Source organism: Stegostoma tigrinum, chromosome 1 (assembly GCF_030684315.1).
Source record: "Stegostoma tigrinum isolate sSteTig4 chromosome 1, sSteTig4.hap1, whole genome shotgun sequence".
Taxonomy (NCBI): domain Eukaryota; kingdom Metazoa; phylum Chordata; class Chondrichthyes; order Orectolobiformes; family Stegostomatidae; genus Stegostoma; species Stegostoma tigrinum.
This window is the reverse complement of record NC_081354.1, coordinates 15715506-15741881: the sequence shown is the minus strand read 5'-3', so window position 1 is coordinate 15741881 and position 26376 is coordinate 15715506. Positions and strand designations below refer to the sequence as shown.

The following is a 26376-nucleotide window of genomic DNA, read 5'->3' as shown; positions in this document are numbered from 1 at the left end:
ACTTTCTGCTGCCTATGACTTAGATCACATGGACTCATGTTTGCCAGTTGTGTCTGTGCTTGCTGGCTTATATTGGTTCTGGGTTAATTACCAGCTGGCTTTTAAAATTATTATCCTTGTATTCAAATCCTTCCGTAGCCTCACTCTCCATATCTCTGCCATCTCTGCTACCTCTGCAGCCCTCCAGGATGTTAAGCCTCAATGTGCTTTGTTGGCTGCAAGTTCAGTAGATGTTTGAGTGTAGATGCAGTTACATCTCAGAGAAAGCAGTGTTTGGTTGACAGCGCCGGCCTTCTGTCTATTCTGTCAAGTTCACAATATCTATTTACACATGACAATTAAGTTTCAAATATTTACAGTTTTTGCTGCTGGTTATTTAAATGGCATGGATAGTTGACATTTTTATTGGCTTGTGAAGGCATTTCTTTTAAGTATGAATAACTTTTTAAAGTATTTTTTTAAAATACATTTTATTATCACCTTACCATAGAGTTTATTGGTTCTACACAGAGCCCATAATGAATTAATGAACACAGAAGTGCAATAGCTTTGCACAGAGCGTATTAAAAGGCATGGGCTATGGGGCATTTGACATAAGGATTGGAGGGCCATTGAACTAGAAGTTACCTTTCGAAAGCTTCCTGTTCCAGTCTATGGTTCATGTCACTTCTGAGGTGCTGTAAATCATATATCTCTTAAAAGCTGGTCCAACTCTATGGAAATTGCAGAGGACCGTTTTATGCCCACATTTGACCTGGCCAAGTCAAGGGCACATGGTGTGGGTTTCTGGCCCAAACCAGTCCACCACCTTAACATGCAAAGGTAAGAATGGGAAATCCTGGAATCACAGCCTGGTTGTCACTTTCACATCTCTACGGCATTTCTCCAAACCCATGGAAATCCACCCCAAGTTCTCAGTTCTGAACCATAGGTCTTTCTGGAATCTTCTGGTTTTTCTTTTCGCTCTCTAGCTTTGCACACAGGCGTAAGTAATTCTGTTCGGTGTACATCATTCCATTACCAGAGCAACAGAATCATTCATGGATCAATCAAACCACTGAGTGTACACTTAACAAGGCCTTGACAAGTAAAAGTGAAAATTTTCTTTCCTTTTTGTTCATTGTTATTGTTAGCAGCAGATACGTTTGGGACTTCAGAAGGGAATTGGATGTTCAGAACTGTAGAGAACGGGCAGGAAAATGGGATTACTGAGTTGTTCTTTCAAAAAGTCAATCAGAGAAGCTGACAGTTTGAGTGGCCTCTCTCTGTATTGGAGCTATTCTTTGATTGATGTTTTTTGATGGTGTAGAGGAATTTACAGTAAAGCTAGACAGGCATAAACTTATGCATTTTGCATTTTTGTCTCTTTTATTTTCCATCAACTTGTGTTTTAACTACTGAACAGAGTGCAATACATCCCACACTGAAAATTTACTGTTATCTTAGGCAACAATCATTTGTAATTGTCAATTTATCTATTATCAGGTCCCAGCACCCACTGGCAAAACTGCATGGCTCTTCAATTATGGAACGCCATCACTTGGAATTTAGCAAGACTTTACTTGCTGATGAGGTGAGACTTAGGCTGCCACAATTACATGAAGCAGTCTTATTAATGACAGCACTTTGTCAAACTGATAAACGCAATAAAAGATTTGAGCCGGGAATAAAGCTGAGGATGAAATAGAACAGAACGTAGCTGGTACAGGCTGGCAGTTGAAATACAATTTGCGTAAAGTGAGTGATGATGGTTCTCATGATGCACTAACAGTGTCCCTGCCTGGGAGTCAGGAGGCCCAGGTTCAAGTTCCACCTGTCCAGAAGTGTACAAAGACATCTCTGAATTGGTTGATCAGGAAAAAAAAAATGGGTCATGCCCATTGGCAGCTCCTGTCACACCCTACTGGCTTTATTTTCGATTGATTGTGAAATCAATTTCACTTCCTTAGCACCAACAGGAGAAAACAAAAACCCTCAGCAACTGAGGGAACTGAAAATATAGTTTAAAACTACAGCATTTGTATATGTAAATAAATAAAGGAATAAAAACATAATTCAGGAAAAGTGAGATAGAAACCTTAAAGATAACATAAATATGCATGACATTTGGTCAGGATCAGAACCCAAAAGGCACTGTTTTGGGTGTTACTCATCTCCAGAGCTGTTCTGAGAATGAATCAGTGGATGAGATGCCAGCTGGGCTCTGTGTTTGCTTCTAAATGTACTACAGGGCCTTATAATGATGCCAATCACAGTCTTGCTGGATCCAAGGCAAAAAGTCAAAATTCATGATGCAGGGAGCCATAATGTTGAATAGATTAATGGACAGGCTGCAGAAAATCGGGACGTTTAATCCTGTCATGTAAAGCTAAAACTTTTATGAAGAGGTTTACATGGGAAGAGAAGACTGAATGCCTACCCGGCAGCATTTGAGGCAGAACACCAATCCAGTGATATCGCAGTGATTTTTTTGAATTTCTGCTGCCTGCTTTAAACTGCTTCAGTGAGGAGACAGGTCCCTTCCTTAAAGAAGCAAGAATACAGGACGTGTGTGATGATATCATCTGGGATTTAAATGAAGTGTTAGGTATCATTGAAGGTATGACATGTGATAGGCATAAAAGGAGCCAATTTGAGCTTATTGGGCACTGAGGAGGATTTTTACATTGGAAACTGTTAACTTTGCACTGAATTGTGCTATTAGTTCCTGTTTAGAAACTTCTGGGCATTGTTTTAATCTTCCATAATTACGGCAGAAAAATGGATTAACACAGTCTTAAATGGCTTACACAGTATCATAACCTAAGACGTGTGTTGGATCAGCTGCTGCTTAAAAGTCACACTTTATGTCCATCACGCAGTTATTTTCTGTCTTTGAGATTGGGTTGGATTCATGGGCCCCCTGCTGACAGGTTTGGAGGAGCACAGAAAAGTTGGTGGCCCTCTGCTTGCTGTCCACTCATTTGTCCTAGTCTCTGCCGTTTTTTTACCATAGTGGGTGTTGGAGGGGATGTAAGATGTGTTCGGAAGCCAGCCCTAGAGTTACTCGGAGCCTGAAGTGGTCATTTAATGACCTCATCCTATGGCTGCTGAGATTTAGTGGGAGAGGTCAAGAGGGTAACCTAGGAGCCTCATTCATTGAGCAGGCTGGTCGGAGGCAAATAGGGGTTCTTCCCCCACCCCAAGGAGTAATCCCCATCCCTCAGCTTCCCCTCCTTGCCCAATTTTTCTGCACCATTTCTCAATCTCTAAGCAGACTTGCCAGACTTCAGCACAGTTCACCTTCTCACAGGCGCACAGTGCTATTCAGTAGAGTTAAATTTCTGCCTTATGGCAGTTTCTCTGGCAGCAAGAAGGATGTATGACATGAAGCCCAGGCTGTGGCCAGAACATGCACATGGAGTCGTTTAACATAGGAAAGCTGCTGCACTGCAGCAACCGCATGGTTCTGGCTGATCTGCAGGCATCACTTGCCATAGGCATATCAGTCAGACGTTCAAAAGTGACAAGCAATCCATTTGGCCATGTAATGAACCTACCCTCCTTGGCCATCAAGTTCTGGAGTCTAACTCGAATCCGGAGCCTCTGGCTCAGAGGCAGGGATGTTACCTTCTGTCCCACAATCGGAAAGGTACTGGCCTCTATTGGCCGATAACTTTCTGAAGATGCAGGTCCTGCTGCTGAAGATTGGAAATCCTACCTCAAGTCAATTAAACAGCTGTGGGTTACTGCGGCAATGGTGTCACCTACATCATGACTATGCTTAACACTAACCAATTATACATGACAGGCTTGGGAATATGTTAAGAAATAAAGTTTTGTACTTTAATTCTCCAGCTGTACCTGGGAAGAAGATCTTTAGTCTGACTGCCAAATCATTCTCCTCCCTCTCAACGTGACTAATAGCAGATATTTCCTGTGGAAAATGACAGGTGCAGTACTTATTTACCTTGTCACTGGATAACTAACTCAAATTTGTCTTGTTTACCCTCTTTCAGACTTTGAACATTTTCCAGAACTTGAACAGGAGGCAGTACGAGCATGTTTTCCATCTGATGGATGTTGCGATCATTGCAACAGACTTGGCGCTCTACTTTAAGTAAGGGACAGTAAGTTTGTAGAGGAATAGCTTTGCTGTTATTTAGGTACAGACAACTTACAGGTCAGGCAGGATCCTGTCTGAAACACTGAACAAAGATATTTCAAAGGAACCACATTCTTAAACAATATGGAAAATATTACTTGTTGGTTCAATGGAATGAAGTTCTTCATTTGGACTCCAAAAGATTTGTAATCATGTTATGCTTTCAACCCAGCATTTTGAAATTGGCAAACAAGGTGAGCTCTTGGAGATCAGTATGAGAATATAAATGTAATTTTTGAATACAGCCCTTCTACAAAAAGCAGTATATTGAAGGAAATGAGAGTGGAAATTATGGATGCACTAACCATCATTTTTCAGTTTTCCGTAGACTCAGGAGAAATACTAGATGACTGGAGGATTGCAAACGTTATGCCCTGGATTAAAAAGAAATGGTGTAACGATAAGCCTAGCAATTATAGATCAGTCTGTTTAACTTCTGCTTCTAGAAACAATCACTCAGGATGGAATTAATATAGACAAATCTGGGTTAATTAAGGAGGCCAGGCATGGATGTCTTCAGGGAAAGTCATGTTTAAATAACTTGTTGGAATTTTTCATAATGAGTTGACGAGGTTAATGCTGTTGATTTGGTGTACACAGACTTCTAAAAGATGGTTGACACAGTGTCACACAACGGACTTGTGTCAAAGTTATAACTCTTTGAGCAATAGGAATAGTAGCAACCTAGATACAAAATTTGCTGAGTCATACGAAGCAGGGATATTTTTCAGAGTACAGTTCCCCAAGGGTTGGTCATGGGCCAATTGAACATTGAAGAATCTGCATAAATGATTTACATGAATGTTTCCAGGGAAGAGAAACTTAAGTGGGTAGAACTGAAAGTTTGCTATTGTTCTCCTTGGAGAGAAGAAAGATAAGAGGAAATCTAATAGAGTTTCAAAATCATTAAGAGGCTAGATAAAGTAGGCAGGAACAACTATTTCCACTTGGTTAAGAGAGCATGAACAAGATGGCAGAGATTTAAAGTGATTTGCAATAGAAGCAAAGATGATTTGCAACAAAAAAAAGCCTTTTCACGCAGCAAATAGTTAGGGTATGGTATGCACTGGCCTGGAAATGTGCCAGAGACAAGTTCAGTTGTGGCATTCAAGGGATATTGGATGATTATTTCAATACAAATAAGGAGAACATTCCAGACCTGAAACATTCGTTGTGTGAAAAAGATTTTTCTCATGTAGCACTTGCTTCTTCCGCCAATTACTTTGCATCTCCTCATTCTCAGTTTTTTCACACGTTGGAACAGTTTCACTCAATCTGTTGCCTCCAGGCCACTCAATATTTGGAATTATTCTACATGGATCTGAAATGGTGCAGTAAGCATACCAATCTTATGTGATTATGAAATGAGAAGCTGATGGGAGAGTAAAGTGCAACTTTGTGGGATATGGATCAAGAGCTAATTCCTCCCATCCTACTGTCTTTGTGAAACAGTAGACCGTATTGTTATAAATAATTGCAGCGTGGCAATAAACAATATCCTTTTCACTCAGCAAGAAGCTTCTCATTAGACCATGAGGTAGCTATCCTTGCATACAACAGACAATGTAAACCCTTAAAGCACCCACACATCTAGAAGATATGGACGGCAGCCACTATAAATGCCACCATCAAAGTTCCACAAAGCCTTCTCTTCTCCAAGGAGAATAGCCCTAACTTCTCCAATTTATCTTCATAATTGGTGTTCCCCATCTTGAAACATGCTTGTGATTTTTTTTTTCTGTATTCCATCCAAATCCCTCACAAAAATGTGGCACCCAGAACTGGACACAGTACTGAGCTGAGACTGAACCAATACCTTATCCAAGTTCAACATCACCTCCTTGCTCTTCTACTATTAATTATGCATTTTTCTCAGAGTTCAGTCTTTTCCCAGTTACATTTGTGATTCTTCTGATGTTTTTCGTCACCTCTACACTATGAATAACTCTCAATTGTACTTGTTTGATAACTTGGTTGTCTTGTTGCTGCTTGTTGTCACTCAAAATCACCACATAGTCATCATCGTCGGAGTAAGAGTTGTAGTTGGGGGCCCAAGTAGAACAGGAAATATGTACCCCACAAAAAGATGGGGACAATTGGCGTACCTTTGAACTTGGAGAAAGGAAGATAAATTAAAGGAAAAGTTGCTCAATGTGAGGATGACATCAGCTGGTGGAGGACGGTGGCAGTGGACAGAAACTGTTCTGGCCTTTTTTCAAGGAAGAAGCAGACAGCCTTCTGGCCCTCATGATGAGGGGCAGTCACACGGAGGGGTTGCACGTTCATGGTGAGGAGGAAGCAGTTACAGCCAGAAAACTGGAAATTAGAGTGTTCTTTCTTCCTCTCTTTGTCCCTGATTGGTATACTGTACATTCATCTGAGCAGTCTTCTGTTGATTTGCAATGAAGCACAGTGATCAATAATCACTTTATATGATCATCTGGACTGCTTACATAATTCAGAAACCTTTACTGCTACCCAAGTAACGAATGTGGATTTCTAGCTCACAATATCTGCCCAACACACATGTTTGGGCATTGTCTACCTGCTTTTTACATGGTTTCAACGAGTTGGGTGTATTGCTTAAGGCTAAAGTGATACAGGATATGGGGTGGGGGAGGCAGGAAATGAGAAAAGGCTATTGAGTTAGATGATCAGTCATGATCATAATGAACAATGGAGCAGGCTCAAAGGTCTGAATGGCTACTCCTACTCCAATTTTCTATATTTCTATTTTCATGTGTCTTTAAAGAAAAATGTCCTGCATCTTGAGACTTAATAATTGGGGTTGTTATCATGCATTGGAGTCTGTTAATCATGAAGTTCATTCTTACTTTGAGAACTTTCTAGGCCTTTTCTGAATCTTTCTGACCAAATATGTTAGTTGTGTGAAATCTTGCCTTACCAATGGCTAGCAAAACTTTTAGAGCTCACTTTTTGGCATCATCTATTGCTTCATCTATAAAAGAGAACAGCATGCATTGTTTGAGCAGTTGCAAATCAGTAAGAATGTCAATAGATGCCCATTCCACAGTGAGGTTTCTGTTAACCCTGCTACAAACTTAACAATATTGAGTTGTACCTTTCTGTGTAAATTTTAAAACACCCTTGATCAGTTGAAATTATAAATAGTCCTTCTTTAAGAATGGGATTCCAGAGGTGTTATGGAAGATTGCTACTGTTGTTATCAATTGTTAGAAAGAAAGCATTCAGGACTCCCAGCTCTCGGTCGTTTGCAGCAATGTATGTTAGCTCAAACATGGACTGCAGCTCATTTTTATTTTTAATTGAGGAAATCATCAGAATGTATTTTATCTTGAAAAATTTAATTAGCTCGGCCTTGTTGGTGGTTAATGCCTTATTTATAGGTATATAATCGTAGAAACTGCTGCTGATTGCTGAACTTTTTGATGCTTCAAACCCTGGTCTGGTTGGTTTTTGATTAGTTTTCTGAATATTTACCACCGATATATTGGAGTGCTCTTTTTCAACATATATATAGCCACCACTGCAAACTGCAGTGTGAGTTTTCTTCTGGTGTTTGGGTCGGGGTGGCAATACGTTTGTTATCCCTCATAACATACAAAACTGGGCATGGATACTGGAATATTGAACAATCCAGCGGATGTATATTACAGCTGAAAATGATACATAGACTTTAGATTGTAATAGAGCAGAATGCTTCCAGTAGTGTGTCATAGACTCCCTATGTTGTGGTAGCATGCCCTTCAGCCCAACAAGGCCATACCGACCCTCAGAATATCCCACCCAGACCCACCCCTTCCCCTAATCTACACATCCTTGAACTCTATGGGCAATTTAACATAGTCAATCCATCTAGCCTGCACTGCTTTGGACTGTGGGAGGAAACCAGAGCACCAAGAGGAAACCCACGCAGACATGGGGAGAACATCCAATCTCTACACAGACAGTCACCCGAGCGTGGATTGAACCCGGGAACCTGAAGCTGTGAGGCAGCAGTGCTAGCCACTGAGACATGTGAGATCTTTAACTCTCAGGCCGCATTCTATGATATAGTGATGATATTGTGATCATGTCTCTTAAAAGGTATTCTTACGTAATGCCCATGAGACATTATACAACAGAAGACACCAGGGCACTAATCCCAGCTCAATCAAGGGAGACATGGGGCTTTCCTCACTGATTTTTCAGAGCCTTTACATCATTGACTCTGATTTTTCTGTGTGTGGGAATGTGTTTGTGAATATGTTTGTGGTGTGTCAGTGTCCATGCGTTTCTGCATGGATATATGAGTGCATTTGAGAGTATGTGTGAATGATTGTATCATTTACAATGGGAAACTGGTGAAACCATTTCAAAAATAACTATTAACAGTATGCCTTTTGGGGATAATGTAACAGTGTAGTGATTAAAACATAGACATAGAAAACAGATGCAGGAATATGCCATTTGGCCCTTCGAGCTTGCACCACCATTCAATATGATCATGGCTGATTGTGCAATTTCAGTATCCATATTCTGATTTCTCTCCATACCCCTTGATCCCTACAAGGCCCACTTCCAGCTCCCTCTTGAGTAAATCTAACAAACTGGCCCCAGTTTCTGTGGTAGCGAATTCCACAAATTCACTCTGAGTGAACAAATTCTTCCTCATCTCAGTCTTGAATGGCTTACTCTTTATTCTTAGGCTGTGACCCCTAGTTCTGGACTTCTCTAACATCAGGAACATTCTTCCCCTATCCAGCCTGTCTAGTCCTGTCAGGATTTTATATGTTTCTGTCAGACTCCCCCCCAAGTCATTCTTCTAAATTCTAGTGTGTCCAAGCCCAGTCGATCCAATCTTTCCTCATTATTTCAGTCCTGCCATCCCAGAATCAGTGTGGTGAAACTTCACTGGCCTCCCTCAATAGCAAAAATGTCCTTCCTCAGACTAGGAGACCAAAACTGCACACAATAATCAAGGTGTGGCATCACCAAGGGGCTATAAGCTCAAGGCAGGTGCCAAAAAAAAATCCTTCAACTGTTGTAGACTTCTGCTGTAGAAATCATAAAATTCAAAAAGCAAATCACTGAGGCTATATCTCGGTATATAATGCAAGAAACAATCCTAAAGACTGCAAAATTGACATCATGGATTAAAATAACACCAAGAACTGCAGATACTTGGAGGTTTCTACTTCAAAATAAGGGTCATTGGACTTAAAACATTAACTCTGTTTTCTCTCCATGGATGTTGTTGAATTTCCCTAGCAATTTCTGCTTCTGTTTGTGACAGAAAAGATTATGTACTATGGTGAATGTACGGACAGTGGCACTTCTTGTAAAAACGTTCTTTTTTTTGCCTCAATTGCTTTGTAAGACAAATAATTCCACAGGCTCATCACTCCCTGGGCGAAGAAATTTCAGCTCATCTCAGTCCTAAATGGTCAACTTTAAACCGTGACATCCTGGTCCTGGAATCTGTGTGAATTTTTTTTACCAATAACCTTCTTGAGACATTTCAGATCATATGATGGAGAGGGGTGGAAATGTTAATAGCATAAATTAAGGTTAAGTATGTATGAGGGAGATGTCTATCATTAGATACATATTATGAGGTGCTTATTGACAGTGGCAGTGAGTTGTAGGTTTTCTAACTATATAATGCCTCACCCTGTGAGTAAAACCTAAAACTAAATGAGGACTGACCTCTGGTCTCCTCCCTCACCATTTGATTGTTGATTTTAATATGCCAGCAGAGAATTGTTAGCTAAATGTGCAGCTTTTCAGGTAAGAAAATGTTTTAAAGACAGGAGATTACAACCTGTTACATTTGTGGGCTTGTGATCATGATTACCAAAATATAGGTGAATGATCTCTTGTAAGCAATTTTCTGCTAGTTTATTGACTTTGTTCGGAAGCAGCAATTTAGACGTGATAAGTTAATCTGATGAAGGGAGTGTACCACTATGATAATTGGGGATGGTTCACTAACTCTAGAGGACTCAGGGTTGTTGGTGCAGATTTGTCAGTCTTGCTAAAGTTGTGAAGGAAGCATTGTGCTCTCTGGGCATTCTCTCCTGGGACTTCCTCCTCTTTGTCTGGTCCATCTTCCTTATGGAGAAGACAGTTCCCTGTAGAGTTCCATGACTTACAAGGACTGCTTGACGAGGACAGTTCTGTGCCCCTGAGCTTGCCCCTTCTTGATACTCTTCATTTTGAGGGGGCTTTCAGCAATCAATTGTCCGAATCCCTTTGGCCATTGATGTTGGGGCAGCTCCTCATGTCAGAATGGCCTTTGTTCCATTGCCCATCTCTCTTTGAAGGTTCATTGTCATTCCTTTTAAGAACAAAACCTATTTTTAAATAACAACTTCTCTTTTGACTCCTCCCACTTCCTACAGACTAAAGGGGTAGCCAAGGGCACCCGCATGGGCCCCAGCTATGCCTGCCTCTTTGTAGGTTACGTCGAACAGTCCCTCTTCCGCACCTACACAGGCCCCAAACCCCACCTCTTCCTCCGGTACATTGATGACTATATTGGCGCCGCCTCTTGCTCCCCAGAGGAGCTTGAACAGTTCATCCACTTCACCAACACCTTCCACCCCAACCTTCAGTTCACCTGGGCCATCTCCGGCACATCCCTCACCTTCCTGGACCTCTCAGTCTCCATCTCAGGAAACCAGCTTGTAACTGATGTCCATTTCAAGCCCACCGACTCCCACAGCTACCTAGAATACACCTCCTCCCACCCACACTCCTGCAAAAATTCCATCCCCTATTCCCAATTCCTCCGCCTCCGCCACATCTGCTCCCACGACTAGACATTCCACTCCCGCACATCCCAGATGTCCAAGTTCTTCAAGGACCGCAACTTCCCCCCACAGTGATCGAGAACGCCCTTGACCGTGTCTCCCGTATTTCCTGCAACACATCCCTCATACCCCGCCCCCGCCACAACCGCCAAAAGAGGATCCCCCTCGTTCTCACACACCACCCCACCAACCTCCGGATACAACGCATCATCCTCCGACACTTCCGCCATCTACTATCCGACCCCACCACCCAAGACATCTTTCCATCCCCACCCCTGTCTGCTTTCCGGAGAGACCACTCTCTCCGTGACTCCCTTGTTCATCCACACTGCCCTCCAACCCCACCACACCCGGCACCTTCCCCTGCAACCGCAGGAAATGCTACACTTGCCCCCACACCTCCTCCCTCACCCCTATCCCAGGCCCCAAGATTACATTCCACATTAAGCAGAGGTTCACCTGCACATCTGCCAATGTGGTATACTGCATCCACTGCACCCGGTGTGGCTTCCTCTACATTGGGGAAACCAAGTGAAGGCTTGGGGACCGCTTTGCAGAACACCTCCGCTCGGTTCGCAACAAACAACTGCACCTCCCAGTCGCAAACCATTTCAACTCGCCCTCCCATTCTTTAGATGACATGTCCATCATGGGCCTCCTGCAGTGCCACAATGATGCCACCCGAAGGTTGCAGGAACAGCAACTCATATTCTGCCTGGGAACCCTGCAGCCTAATGGTATTAATGTGGACTTCACCAGTTTCAAAATCTCCCCTTCCCCCACCGCATCCCTAAACCAGCCCAGTTCGTCCCCTACCCCCACTGCACCACACAACCAGCCCAGCTCTTCCCCTCCACCCACTGCATCCCAAAACCAGTCCAACCTGTCTCTGCCTCCCTAACCTGTTCTTCCTCTCACCCATCCCTTCCTCCCACCCCAAGCCGCACCCCCATCTACCTACTAACCTCATGCCACCTCCTGGACCTGTCCGTCTTCCCTGGACTGACCTATCCCCTCCCTACCTCCCCACCTATACTCTCTCCACCTATCTTCTTTTCTCTCCATCTTCGGTCCGCCTCCCCCTCTCTCCCTATTTATTCCAGAACCCTCACCCCATCCCCCTCTCTGATGAAGGGTCTAGGCCCGAAACGTCAGCTTTTGTGCTCCTGAGATGCTGCTTGGCCTGCTGTGTTCATCCAGCCTCACATTTTATTATCTTGGATTCTCCAGCATCTGCAGTTCCCATTATCTCTGATACTATTTTTCCAATTCTTGGATTGACAATAAGACTGTGAGAGCTTGGTAAATCTTTGATTTCATTGCAATGGAACACCATGACCTCAGTAGGAGCAAATTACTGCAGATGCCAGAATCTGTGCTGAAAACAGTAAAAGCTTGGAGATCACAGCGGGTCAGGCAGCCTCCATGAAGGGACAGCAAGCTAACATTGAGTCAAGAGGACTCTTCATCAGAGCTGATGTGAAGTGTGGGGGGCGGGGCAGTATTAATACTAGAGTTGGGGGAGGGAGTGAGGGTGTGTAGAGTGCTGGGGAGAGAAGATGTTGACAGTTCAGATTAAGTCATCGGAATAAGCTGCCCCCTCCACACTTCACTTGAGCTCGAACATGCTATTAAACACTTGCGGTGGCCTCACAATGCTACAGTTTAAAAACTTAAGCTGCATGTGTTCTTGCAGTATCAAAGGTTCAATTATTTATCACACGCTTAAAAAAATATACTATAGTCTCCTTGCCTTGTCATTATACATTCTGCAACATGGGTACAATTAAAACCTGCCGAGAGCAAAAATCTTTCAAGGTTGTTTCGTTTGCAGTTGTCAGGCTTGGACAATTTACTTTTGTAAGTGAGGCCACCTGGTGGTCAGGAGTCGTGTGCCAGGGCAATATTTGTGGCTTCACATGAAGCATACCATGGACGGTTCCACTAGCAGGTCCCATGTGACAATAGTTGCACTGGACAACTTATAAGTTCATCATTACCATTACTCTTCACTTGGCATTATCATTTAATTAGATTTGGATTTTATAGTCATGTGTACTCAAGCACAGGAGCACAGTGAAAAGTGTATAATGTCACCACAGATGGCACCGTCTTAGGTACAAAGCTAGCTAGGCACAAAAAGCTTAGGTGCAAAGTAGTAAGAGAAACGAGAATTGAAAAGTTAAGCAGTACTTCATAGAGTAAGTAGAAAAATAAAGAAATCAGGTATTAGTTAATATTGAAGTCTTTCATGGTTTAAACTAGGAAAGTAAAGAAATACGTGAAAAGTTCGACAGTCTTTGAGGAGTTCTCCACTTATCTCGCTATGCTATCTGTCTGTTCTTGACACTGCCACCACGGATACCGGTCACTGGACTTCATAGAGATAGCTTAAATCTAGAGCACAGGAGACCACCTAAATGTTGTAAATTACTCGGAGATAGCAAGAGTTGCAGATGCTGGAGTCAGAGACAATACACTGTGGAGCTAGAGGAACACAGCAGGTTAGGCAGCATCCAAGGAGCAGGAAAGTTGACATTTCAGGTCAGGACCCTTCTTCAGAAAACCTCCCTGCTCCTCTGATGCTGCCTGGCTTGCTGTATTCCTCCAGCTCCACACTGTGTTGCACATAAACGTAGTGTTTTCACAATCATTCTCATTCACTCAGGGAACTTCTTTATTCTCTGAAACGATGGTATAGCTAAAATGAGCCGTTGTCCTAGCAAAGTTAAAATCCTCGTAAATGTGGATGGTCATCTCCCTGATGTAAAATACACGTATAAAAATCCTTGATTTGCACCTTGAATTTGTTGTCTGTAGGATTATACTCTTGCAACCTTGCAGTATTATCTATTACTATGTGAAACTAACAGCACAGAAATGTGATATTCAAGCCAGCTGATGTCTATACTCCATTTAAACACCCTTACATCCCTATTCATCTAACTCTATCAGCATAATTTTCTATTTCTTTCTCCCTCATGTGCATATTTAATATCCCCAAGACTATCTCTGAAATAACCAGTTACTGCAAGCATTGTTTATCAATAAAGCAGTATAGATATAGTCTCTCAAACCAGCAGCATTTGGGCTGAGATCTCACTAGATTTTGGACTTTGCCACGTTGGTGGAGAAAAGTCCCTTGCCATGCTGTACTTGGGCAATTTTGTGCAGGTTTATTAGAATTGAATAAAGTAAACAAAAAAAAACAGTGCATTCTAAAAATGTATGGTTTTCACTATCTTCAATTTTTACACAGCCAGTTTTGAGAGAATACAGTCATGTTATGGAGAAGAAAAATCAGAACCACATTATCAAAGGCATAAGTTTCCAATAAAGCAATTCAGGGAGTAGGCCAGGTTACAGAGTTCAGTTGCCAGAGAACGAATCTTATCTTATTGGAGCATGGGTGATGTTCATTTTAGAGGCACTTATGTAATACACAGGTTATCTTTTTTCTTTTCTTACAGAAAAAGAACAATGTTTCAAAAAATTGTCGACCTGTCCAAAACCTATGAGGATGAGACAGCCTGGGTGGAATATATGTCACTGGAAACGACCAAGAAAGAGATTGTCATGTAAGCAAAGCCTTTTAATATCTTATAAAAGATGCTGCTGATTGAAAACCCCACCGAGGTCAGCATCCTGTCACCAAGTCACCCTTTATTCACACATGCAGAGCGCTTGACACTGGTCCAGCCTCCTCAGAGCCAGCTCTCAGAGTGAACAGAACCTCTGAGACACACCTGTTTATCTGTCAGCCAGGGTTCCCTGATTGGGGCTGTTAATCTGGACCAATCAGGGAACTCATTCTATGAGATCCACCTGGCTGACCTCATTACAATTGCTACATCCCTCCCCCTTTAAGTCATAGAATCAGAGTCATGCAAAATGGAAACAGAACCTTAGGCCCAATCAGTCCAAGCTAAACATAATCTCAAACTGAACTAATCCCAAGTACCTGCTCCTCTCCCATGTTCCTCCAAACCTTTCCTATTCATGTACCTATCCAAATGTCTTTTAAACGTTGTAATTGTACCACATCCACCACTTCCTCATGAAGGTCATTCCATATGCGAATCACCCTCTAAAAAATTTACCTCTTGTCTTTTTTAAATCTCTCCTCTCACCTTAAAAATATGCCCCCAATCTTGAAATCTTCCATCCTAGGGAAAAGACAACTACCATTATCTCTATCTATAGCTCTCATTTTATAAATTTCTGTAATGTCACAACTTCCATGCTCTGCTGAGAAATGTCCCAGCCATTTCTTATAACTCAAACCTTCCATATCTGGCATCATCCTGGTAAATATCTTCTGAGTTCTCTCCAGCTTAATAATCTCCTTCCTATGACTGGGCGACTGGAACCGGCCACAGTATTCCAGAAGGAGTCTCACCAAAGCCCTGCACAACATGACTTTTCAACTCCTCTACACAAAGGACTGAGCAATGAAGGTAAGCGTGCCAAATGCCTTTTTAACCACCCTGTCTATATGTGATGTAAACTTTGAAGAATTATGTATCTGAACCCCTAGGTCCCTCTGTTCTACAACACTATTGTGGATAACTGTCCAAGTCTGTCCTACACATGAAAAGCAGGACAAATCCAACCTGAACAATTACCGCTCCATCAGTCTACTTTCAACCAGTAAAGTGATGGATGGTGTCATTAACAGTGCTCTCAAGCAGCACCTGCTTAGTGACACCCAGTTTGGGTTTCGCTAGGGCCACTCAGCTGCTAACCTCATTACAGCCTTTGTTCAAACATTGACAAAAGAGCTGAATTTGAGAGATGAGATAAGAGTGACAGCCCTTGATAGCAAGGCTACACGCAGCTTCATGTGGCATGAAGGAGCCCTAGCAAAACTGGAATCAATTGATACTGGCGACAAACTCTTCGACAGTTAGAATCATACCTGACATGTAGGAAGATGCTTGTGAATGTTAGATGTCAGTCATCTCAGCTCCAGGACATCTCTGCAGGAGTTCCTCAGGGTAGCGGTCTTGTCCCAACCATCTTCAGCTGCTTCATCAATGACCTTTGCTCCATCATAATGTCAGAAGTGGGGACGCTCACCTGCAATCGCACAATGTTCAGCACCATCCATCACCATCGTCAGATACTGAAGCAGTCTGTATCCAAATGCAAGATCTGGACAATATCCAGGCTTGGGCTGAGAGATAGCAAGTGACATTCACCCCACACAAATGCCAGCCTATGACTTTTACCAATAAGAGACAATCTAACCACCGCCCCTTGACATTCAATGGTGTTGCCATCATTGAGTCCCCCACTATCAACATCCTGGGAATTACCATTGATCAGGTACTCAACTGGACTCACCACATGGACACAATGGCTACAAGAGAAGGTCAGAGGCTAGGAATATTGTGGTGAGTAACTCACATCCTGACTCCCCAAAGCCTGTCCATCATTTACAAGTCACAAGCCAAGAGAGTGATGGAATGCTCCCCACTTTCCTGGATAAGTGCAGCTCCAACAACAGTCAAGCAGCTTGACACTATCCAGAACAAAGCAGCCCACTTGATTGGCACTACATTCATAAGCATCCACTCCCTCCACCAGCAACGCTCAGTAGCAGCAGTGTGTACTATCTACAAGATGCACTGCCGAAGTTCACTAAAGATCTTCAGACAGCACCTTCTAAATGCATGACCACTTCCATCTAGAAGGACAATGGCAGCAGATATATGGGAACACCACCACATTCAGGTTCCCCTCCAAGCCATTCATCATCCTGACCTGGAAATATATTACTGCTCCTTCACGGTCACTGGATCAAAATCCTGGAACTCCCTCTCGATGGCATTGTGGCTAAACCCATAGCAGGTGGATCGCAGTGGTTCAAGAAGGCCACCCACCACCATCTTATCAAGGGCAACTAAGGCTGGGCAACAAATGCTGGCCAGCCAGTGATGCTTACATCCTATAAAATGCAAGCAAATTTCTTCAGGAGCATATTTATTTTCTCTCTTCACTTCTGAAATAATTCGACACAGGCTGGTAGTCTGTCGCCAAGTCACCTTTTATTCACATATGCATAACACTTGACACTGGCCTGGCTTCCTCTGAACCAGCTCTCAGGGTGAACAGAGCTCTGAGACACTTGTTTGTATCTGTTAGCCAGGCTGCCTGATTGGATCAGGTGAACAGCCCCAATCAGGTGAGCATGTAGAAGGTATGGTTAGTAAGTTTGCAGACTACATCCAAATTGGTTACATAGTCGACTGTGAAGAAGGTTTTCTAAGATTAGGGAGGGATCTTGATCAAATGGATCAGTGGGCTAAAAACAGCAGATAGGGTTCAATCGAGATAAATGCAAGGTATGGCATTTTGGTACAACAAACAAGGATAAGGTTTATGGGTAGTGTTGTAGAACAGAGGGATTGTTAGGGTTTTGGGTAGTGTTGTAGAACAGAGGGACTGAGGGGTTCCGATACATAATTCTTTGCAGTTTGTGTCACATATAGACCGTGTGCTTAAAAAGACATTTGGCACATTTGTCATCATCGCACAATCCTTTGAGTATAGGAATTGGGAAGTCACGTTGAGGTTGTACGGGACATTGGTGAGGCTTCTTCAGGAATACTGTGTCCAGTTCTGTTCGCTGTTATCAGAAGGATATTATTAAGCTGGAGCGGGCTCAGAAGAGATTTACCAGGATTTTGCCGGATCTGGAAGGTCTGAATTATAAGGAAAGGCCGGATAGGCTGGCACTTACTGTAGTGTAGGAGGATCAGAGGCAACCTTATAGAAGTTTATAAAATAATGCGGTCTATAGATAAAGTTAACAGTAGTTGTCTTTTCTCTTGGAATGGGGGGTTTCAAGACTTGGAGGCACATTTTTAAGGTGGGAGGAGAGAGGTTTAAAAAAGACACGAGGCACCACTTTTTTTACACAGAAGGTATGTGGAATAAACTTCCTGAGAAAGTGGTGGATGTGGATAAAATTATAACATTTAAAAGACATTTGGATAAATACATGAGTAGGAAATGTTCAGATGAATATGGGCCAGGAACAGGCAGGTGGGACTAGTTGAATTATGTTCAGCATGGACTGTTTGGACCAAAGGTTCTGTTTCTGTGCTGTATGACTCTATAACTGCATAACTCATATTCTATGCAATCACTGCACCGGTGATTGAGGAATCGTAGCTGGATTCCAGTGTAATGATGGTCCAACCCTATGGAAAGAAATCACTGACCTTTAATCTTGCTCTTGTCACATTCAGGGCCATGATGATGACAGGGTGTGACTTATCGGCAATTGCTAAACCCTGGGAGGTTCAGAGTCAGGTGAGTTCTCAGTTGAAACAACTTTTCCTACTTTCCAGAATTCATTCTGATGGCCACCTGATTGGAAGCTGCCTGTATTCGTTGATATCTGCATCTATAATGGACCTGTCATGACCTGGGGCATTATTAAACCTGATGTTTTACATGAATGAAGAAGCCATTGTGTAACTGCAAAGCCAGCCCATGCATCTGAATTTGCATCTTTATGTTTTGCAACCTCTTTGCCAAAGCATCACAAAATAGTTGACAGGTTGAGGGTTAATTGCTTATTCATAGACAGGGCTTGATGAACATTTGAAAGAGGGTGGAAAACTTATGTCCTTAGAACCTCCCTAAACTATCATCATTTCATGGTTTTGTTTGAGTCATTCTTTACAACAGGAAAGCATTTTCCATTATTGCGTATTATACGCCTTGCAAACCTGAGCTTAGAAATGATTGTACTCATTAAATAATAACATTTAAAAGGAGGTCCTTTCCAGCAGCTCAAAATAGACTTGTAGCCATTTGGCAATTGATCTTTTCACCACACTTAATCTTGTTTCCACTGAGGTTCACGGAATGTTAGTGCAAACACTTTTTAAAGGCTCATTCCCTAGTCCTACTCTCAACTTTACTCAGTTTGAAATTTGTATAAACAAGTCTTGGCAATATTTTCTGAGTCAATAGGAAAGAAAAGCTGCCACAGAATGTAAAGTTGTGGTTATCAACTTCAAAAGACACTTCTGTGTCTGCCACATTAACAAAGAAATGAATTCACTTGTTTTCAATACATTCATGAGATTAACATCATAAGCAGATTGTGCTAAGAGTTTAAGATTGTTGTCAGGATTTTTAGCCTATGGAAAATTTGCTTCATTATTGATAGTTTGAAGCAGATTGATTAAATAAGATTGAAACATAATATTTCAATAGTCCACAACAAATGCCAGGTATTTAGTAAGAGGGAGGGTGGCAGAAAGCACCAATCCATTTGAAGCAGTGCATCTTAATCATTGATTCTTCGGGCACCCATCATCTATCACAGACAGAAATGGTCTACTGCAGTGTGAGGAGTGAAAGGCTTTGAATTACAACACGTGTAAGTGTAGATGCAAACTGTGAGGGACAATAAAGGGGAATTAGGCAGAAGACACCTCCGATTAACGTAGGGCTTCCGCTTGGTAATGTAACTCACATATTCGTTAACACCTTCATCCAACATGAACCTGCAGTTCTATAATTGTTGGTGCTTTCGTCCTTGAGTACAAGGATCCCTCAATGGCTAAACTATGTTAGTTTCTTAAACCTAGCCCTTTCTTTGTAGAATACTTTGCAACCTGCTAGGCAATGAGATCAACTCTCACCTGCCCCCTGAAGTGGCTCATTTGCCCCAAAGTGTTACTGAAAACCCAAATGTGGTGAAGAAAGTGACTCTTCATCTTCTCAAGGGCAACCATGGATGGTCAATAAATGCTAACCTTGCCAATAATGCCTACATCAAATGTTTTGGCTGCAAGGATGTAGACGAATTGAATTTGTTCATATGGAGTAAAGATCAGAAGACCAATGACTCCAATCAGCTCTCTTGCATTTCACTTAAAATGTAGTACTACTGTGGTCTGGGAGTAGCTTGTTTGCTGTATTTTGTTCTGAGGCATAAACTGGGGAGGCCTGAAAATGGGGGAAATTTTTAGAAAAAAACCTGAAAAAGGCACAGCAAGGAATCAGCAAACTGCAGTTATTTTAGTCAACCTGTTTAGATACATAATGACACATATCATGGCCTGTTGGAACTTGAATCCAGCTCTTCTGGCCCAGAGGTGGGGCGACAATCACTGTGTTGCAAGACTCTCTCGTTTAAGTTGCCTCACCTTACCACAGGAGAATTTGAACCCTTGTTCTCAAAACATCAGAATAAAAGCAAAATACTTCAGATGCTGGAATTCTGAAACACAAACGGTGAATGCTGGAGACACACCGTAGATCTGGTAACATCTGTGGAGAGAACTGAGTTAACGTTACCCAGATCATTAACCTGGGTCTCTGGGTTAATGTTATTACCGCTACACCACTGCCTCCCAATCTTCAGCTTTTTGTTAAAATTTGGTCAGTCCGACAGTAGCTAATCTCACCAAGAAATATACAAGCAGTGATAATGGGAACTGCAGATGCTGGAGAATCCAAGATAATTAAATGTGAGGCTGGATGAACACAGCAGGCCCAACAGCATCTCAGGAGCACAAAAGCTGACGTTTCAGGCCTAGATGAAGGGTCTAGGCCCGAAATGTCAGCTTTTTTGCTCCTGAGATGCTGCTGGGCCTGCTGTGTTCATCCAGCCTCACATTTCAATATACAAGCAGTAATGCTTCAGTTGGAAGAGGGACACTCCTGAATACTAACTCTTAACTACCCATGAATGAGAGCAGGATTGGCGTTATCCTTAGTTCCCATTATCAAATTACCCATCATTATACGGGCTGGGTTCAGACTAGAACAGAAAGCAAAGCAAGGGAAAGCACTGCTGAGGTGGAAAAAGAAGATAAATGTATTTATCGTGTGGGATCTTTTCAGAGAAATACTGACACAGCTTGTTGTTTCATAGGTGGCTCTGTTAGTCGCAGCTGAATTCTGGGAACAGGGTGACTTGGAAAGAACTGTCTTACAACAGAATCCCATCGTGAGTAAGAAGCAATGTCCAAGCTCTTCAGCTTAACAGCATAATATGATCATTCAGCCCATATGGTCTGTACTGGTTGAATCCACATGAGTTTCTTTCCATCCTCCTTCATTTCACTCTGTCAGTATACATTGTTGTCCCTTCTCTCTTGCCTACTCATATAATTTTCCCTCAGCTGCATCTAGACCAGGGACAGAAAGCACAGTCCCTTATGCTACTTCTTCAGCTGAGTGTGGTCTTTGACCCAAGCAGACCACTCCTGCCCAACCTGAAGCTAGTGGCCTTACCTCTGACCCGTGCAGATTGCCAGTGGCCCTGCCCCTAGGACTAAGAAACAGGCCTTTCATATCCCCAGGCCCAGATACATTCCCACCTCGGCTGTCCCTGGCACTGATCCATACTGATTGTGTCAAGTACCCCATCTGGCAGCAAGTCTCACATTCTAAGAGCTATCTACCTAAAGAAGTCTCACTTGAATTCTCTTATGAAACCCTGTGGTTAGAACCCTTTCTGAATATTGCCCTTTTCAAATCCCTTCATAATTTTAAAGACTTCTTACAGATCATCGCCGAAACCATCTTTCCTCTTGAAGCCAAGAGCCCAAATCCAGGCTTCAGTCCAGATTTGTATCAAGTCAGAAACGATTTAAGTTACATAATTATTGAATATCCATTGACTGGGATTAGAAATAATGGATTGGCTTTTACCAATGCTGTGGGGTCAGCCCGGACAACGGTGGCAGAAAGTGGGCCCTGTGAACTGGTGTGAGAAAACTCACAGGTCCTCCTGCCCAGCGGACAATTAATTCAAAGGCCTGTTACCACCATAGTTAGCATCTTACATTCAATCAGGAGGTTGGTAAGTGAGTACTTCCTGTTCAGCTATTGTTTAGACCCCCGTGCAGAGATCTCCAGCAACCCCTATTGCAATGCGTCACTTGACCTCACCAGCAACACCCTCCTCCAACCTTCTTGCCATGGTTTGCCTCACCATTGCCTCACCTACTACTGTGACCATGTCAAACCTTCGGTTGTGTCCTGTTCTTCCAGGTGCAGTTCCAGCAGCGGCCATCATGCCCACTGGTGCTATTGAGGCTAATGGCCCTTTGACTGTCAGGCAGCTCTGGGGGGAAGGCAACTGTGATCATGGAGTCTGCCACTGACAACATGCCATCTTCTCTGCAGCAGACTGCAAAGGGAGATTGCCATTTGGTTTCTTGCCTATTAACAGGACCTGGCCATGATGACTAAATCCGGTGCAATGTGTTTCATGGATTCCAAGTAACATTACTCTTCTGTCTTTAATGCTCACAGGTTATAACTTTTTCCCTTTTTATTAATTCAAATCCCAGCCAATGATGGACAGGAACAAAGCAGATGAGCTCCCCAAACTTCAAGTTGGTTTCATTGACTTTGTGTGCACATTTGTCTACAAGGTATATATTTCAAATATGTTTTATGATTCACAGTATCATTTCTCTTGTAACATCTAAGGAGCTTGCATTGAAAAATAATTTGTCATTACTTTAATGATTCCTTTCTAATTACTGCCTTAAACAAATATACTTTTCTAATGGGTGCAATGTATTCTAGATGTTAAAAGGCAAACATTCAGCTTTTGATTTGGAGATAGTAGGAACTGCAGATGCTGGAGAATCTGAGATAACAAGGTGTAGAGCTGGATGGACACAGCAGGCCAAGTAGCATCAGAGGAGCAGGAAGGCTGATGTTTCGGGTCTGGACCCTTCTTCAGAGATGAGGGAGGGCAAGGGGATTCTGAAATAAATAGAGAGAGAGGGGACGGTGGATGGAAGATGGACAAAGAAGCAGATCCATGGAGAAAAGACACTCAGGTCAAGGAGGTGGGGATGGAGCCAGTAAAGGTGAGTGTAGATGGGGAGTTAGCGAGGGGATAGGTCAGTCCAGGGAGGATGGACAGGTTAAGGAGGTGGGATGAGGTGGGTAGGTAGGAGGTGGGGGTGGGGCTTGAGGTGGAAGGAGTGGACGGACAGGTTAAGGAGGCAGAGATGAGCTGGGCTGGTTTTGGGATGCAGTCAGGGAAAGGGAGATTTTGAAGCTTTTGGTTCAGGTGTGAATCGAAACATTTAAATTCTGTTCAAAATCAATTCTTGACAACTCATCGTCAATAAACAATGTTTAGAAGTAATTTCATTAAAAATCTTGAAGCTGCTTTCTAGCATCAGAAATATAGGTTGACATTTTGTAATAGTTAGCTTAATCACAGATGCAGCTCCGTTCATTTAGATGTGTTGCCCTTGATACTCTCAATCAATCCATTCAGACACAATAGGACTGATGGGATTGATACATATAAAATAGGGGCAGGAGTAGGCCATTCACCCCTTTGAGCCAGCTCCACCATTCATGGCTGATCATCCAACTCAAAACTCCAATTCTAATCCAATTCCCACTTTCTCCCCATAGCCTTTGATGCCTTTAGCACTGAGAATTCTATCAAATGCCATCTTGAGAACGTTCAATGTTTTGATCCTGTTGAACATAGGTCTTCTGGCCTAGACACTAGCACAGTACCACAAAACCATTACACATGAGGTTTGAACTCACAACCCTCGCATTTCAATCACCTGTGCAGTGTGTATGAGGAACACACATGGACCAATTGCATCATTCGAGAAGCTGTATCTTTTAATCAAACATTTTAGGCACACTCAAGGACAAGTGGGATTTGAACTCAGGTCTTCTGGATCAGTGGCAGTGACACTAATGCCGCACCAAAAAATCCCACAACAGCAATTTTAACTTTGGGCGATCTAACTAATCATGTCGACAATATACTGTGAATGGCGTTAACATTGACTGGCACTGGCACATGTGCTCCATTGCAGTACCTCAAGACAATGTAACACCACTGATCATAAGCAAACCAAATAATTTCCTTCTTTTTACCAAGCAAATTTTTTTCCAAAAACTTGGTACAGGTCAAAAGTGCAAAATAGTTTGTTTTCACGACAAGAGTGCGATGCTCTGAGCTGCTTCTCTGTATTTATAATTTACAATTATAGTACTTATTTCATAGCTAAAGGAGTTTTATATGGTTCCAATCTCTCAGTATACTACAGGCACAGAGAGGGCCTTGGGGAGTGGGCCTACCCATTGAACCTTTGCAGCAGCTACTCCATGCTTTAGTGTGTCTTTCAACACAGAGTCCTAGACTTTTGACTGTCAGGCTGCAATACTTGGTCATCGGCTATTCTTTGCACTGGAAAACCAAGGGAGTTTCAGGCAATGAAAGAACAGGTTTTCACTGAGTTGATGAGTTCTACTGCAAGTTGTTATTTATCTCGGTGTGCATCACTGGGAATAGCTTGTAGAGCACAAAGTTCTGAAAATGAACTTCAACAAAACCACTGTAAGTCTTTGTAGATCTGCTTTGGTTTCTTCTCCACGTCAGGCAACTTGACAATGCTGACAGGGAGGGCCCTTCTGGTCACCAGCCAACCAGCACAGTGGCTCAGTGGTTAGCACTGCAGCCTCACAGCATCAGGAACCCAGGTTTGATTCCAGCCTCAGGCAACTGTCTGTGTGGAACATAGAACATAGAACATAGAACATTACAGCACAGTACAGGCCCTTCGGCCCTCGATGTTGTGCCGACCTGTCATACCGATCTCAAGCCCATCTAACGTACACTATTCTATGTACGTCCATATGCTTGGAGTTTGCACATTTTCCCTGTCCCTGCGTGGGTTTCCTCCAGATATGTCGGTTTCCTTCCACAGTTCAAAGACGTGCAGGTTAGGTGGATTGACCATGCTAAATTCTCCTATAGTATCCAGAGATGTGTTGCTAGGTGAGTTACCTATGGTAAATGTGGGGTTCTGGGAGATGGTGGGATGTTCTTCGAAGGGTGGGTGTCGTCTGAATGGCCTGTATCTGCACTGCAGAGATTCTATGACTCTAAGCTAGTTTTTCTTGGCTGAAATGATGATTAATAGCACCATGCTCTAATGTTATGGCAAAACCACAGTCTAAACCCATATATTTTGCTCAAAACATCTCTGTAAAACAATGGTTTAATTTGTAGTGAATCTGAGGAACTAATTTGAGCATTTTCAATTGTTTCATTTGCTGATGTATTCAAAATAACACAGGAAAATATTTAAGTTATCTATTTTCAAAATTGAAAATATAAGAAGCATAGCTAACTTCATCGATGCAAATTTTGAGAATAATCTGATTGAACGAATACAGCGTTTCAACAAGGAAGGCATTTTTCTAAATTTCAATGTTTCAGATTCCTACAAGATTAATGTTTTTAAAAAGAAATCTCAATACAATTGTTAGTCAAGTGCTGTAGTACCAATCTAGTTTTATGGCCGCACTTGCTTTCTTTCAGGAATTCTCTCGTTTTCACGAGGCGATCACACCAATGCTTGATGGTATACTCAACAACAGAAAAGAATGGAAGCAACTTGCTGATGAACATGAAATGAAGGTGAAAGCTTTGCAAGAAGCAAAGCAGAAGCATGAAGAAGAACTCGCAGCAAAGAAAGGTTAGGGGGGAAATACTTTACAGCTTTGGGGAGTAAACAGAAATGGGAAAACATTATGACTCCAAGTATTTTCATTCCAGAAGTTGTTTCAGGGAGCGGCTGGGTGGTTCATTGGCCCTTCCATTCTGGAACTCATGTTTCAGAGTATCGATATGAAAGTCTGCTCACTTTTATACAAAACTATTAGTCCCTCTTGTGAAGTGAAAGTCATCAGAGTCCTAGAAGCAGTTTAATTTACTGAGGTTTCTTTGTTGTTTTTACATTTTGTCCTTAGTACTGCATTTAGCATGTTTGTTCTGTGATAGTGGGGGTGGTATGTTACACTTTACTCTGAGAGTCCATGTTGATGTAGCAACATTTTTTAATGTATGGTGGCTATGTAGATAGTGACGGTTGAGGGTCCACCATTCTTTCCATCATAACATGGAGTCTCTCCTCCTCTTACTGAAACAAATAGCATATATTTAGGTATATTTTTAAAAATTATTTCAAGGCATATGGAAGTCACTTGCTCAGCCAGCATTTAATGTCCATCCCTAATTGCTCTTGGTATGGTAGTGGTGGCCACCTTCTCAAACTGTCGCAGACCATGTGGTGTTGTGACACCCAATGCGCTGTAAGGAGGGAGTTCCAGGATTTTGACTTCACCACAGTGAAGAAACAGCATTAGAGTTCCAGGTTAGCCTGGTACGTGATGTTGAGCAGAATTGCAGGCAGCTATTCCCAGCACCTTCTACCATTGTCCTTCCAGCTGGTAGAGGTTGCATGTTTTGGAAGATGCTGTCGAAGGATTATTGGTGAGTAGCTACAGATGCTTTAAACTCCTGTCACTGTGTGCCAGTGGTATAAGGAGAGAATGTTGAAGCAGGTGGATGGTGTGCCAGTCAAGTGGGCTGCTTTGTAATGGGTGGTATTGACTTCTTGAGTGTTGTAAGAACTACAC

The 26376-nt window shown here is 42.5% G+C and overlaps 1 protein-coding gene across 1 annotated transcript in view; it reads left to right on the top strand.

The window, feature by feature from the left end:
- The window catches only part of LOC125458365 (rod cGMP-specific 3',5'-cyclic phosphodiesterase subunit beta-like), an 86786-nt gene that overhangs the window by 54286 nt on the left and 6124 nt on the right, over nucleotides 1-26376 (top strand). The window contains exons 15-21 of the mRNA XM_048543607.2: nucleotides 1486-1573; nucleotides 3999-4099; nucleotides 14391-14498; nucleotides 18177-18240; nucleotides 20825-20899; nucleotides 22251-22334; nucleotides 25277-25433. Coding sequence (XP_048399564.1) covers nucleotides 1486-1573; nucleotides 3999-4099; nucleotides 14391-14498; nucleotides 18177-18240; nucleotides 20825-20899; nucleotides 22251-22334; nucleotides 25277-25433 — 677 coding nt within the window. The remainder of the gene's footprint in view (nucleotides 1-1485; nucleotides 1574-3998; nucleotides 4100-14390; nucleotides 14499-18176; nucleotides 18241-20824; nucleotides 20900-22250; nucleotides 22335-25276; nucleotides 25434-26376) is intronic.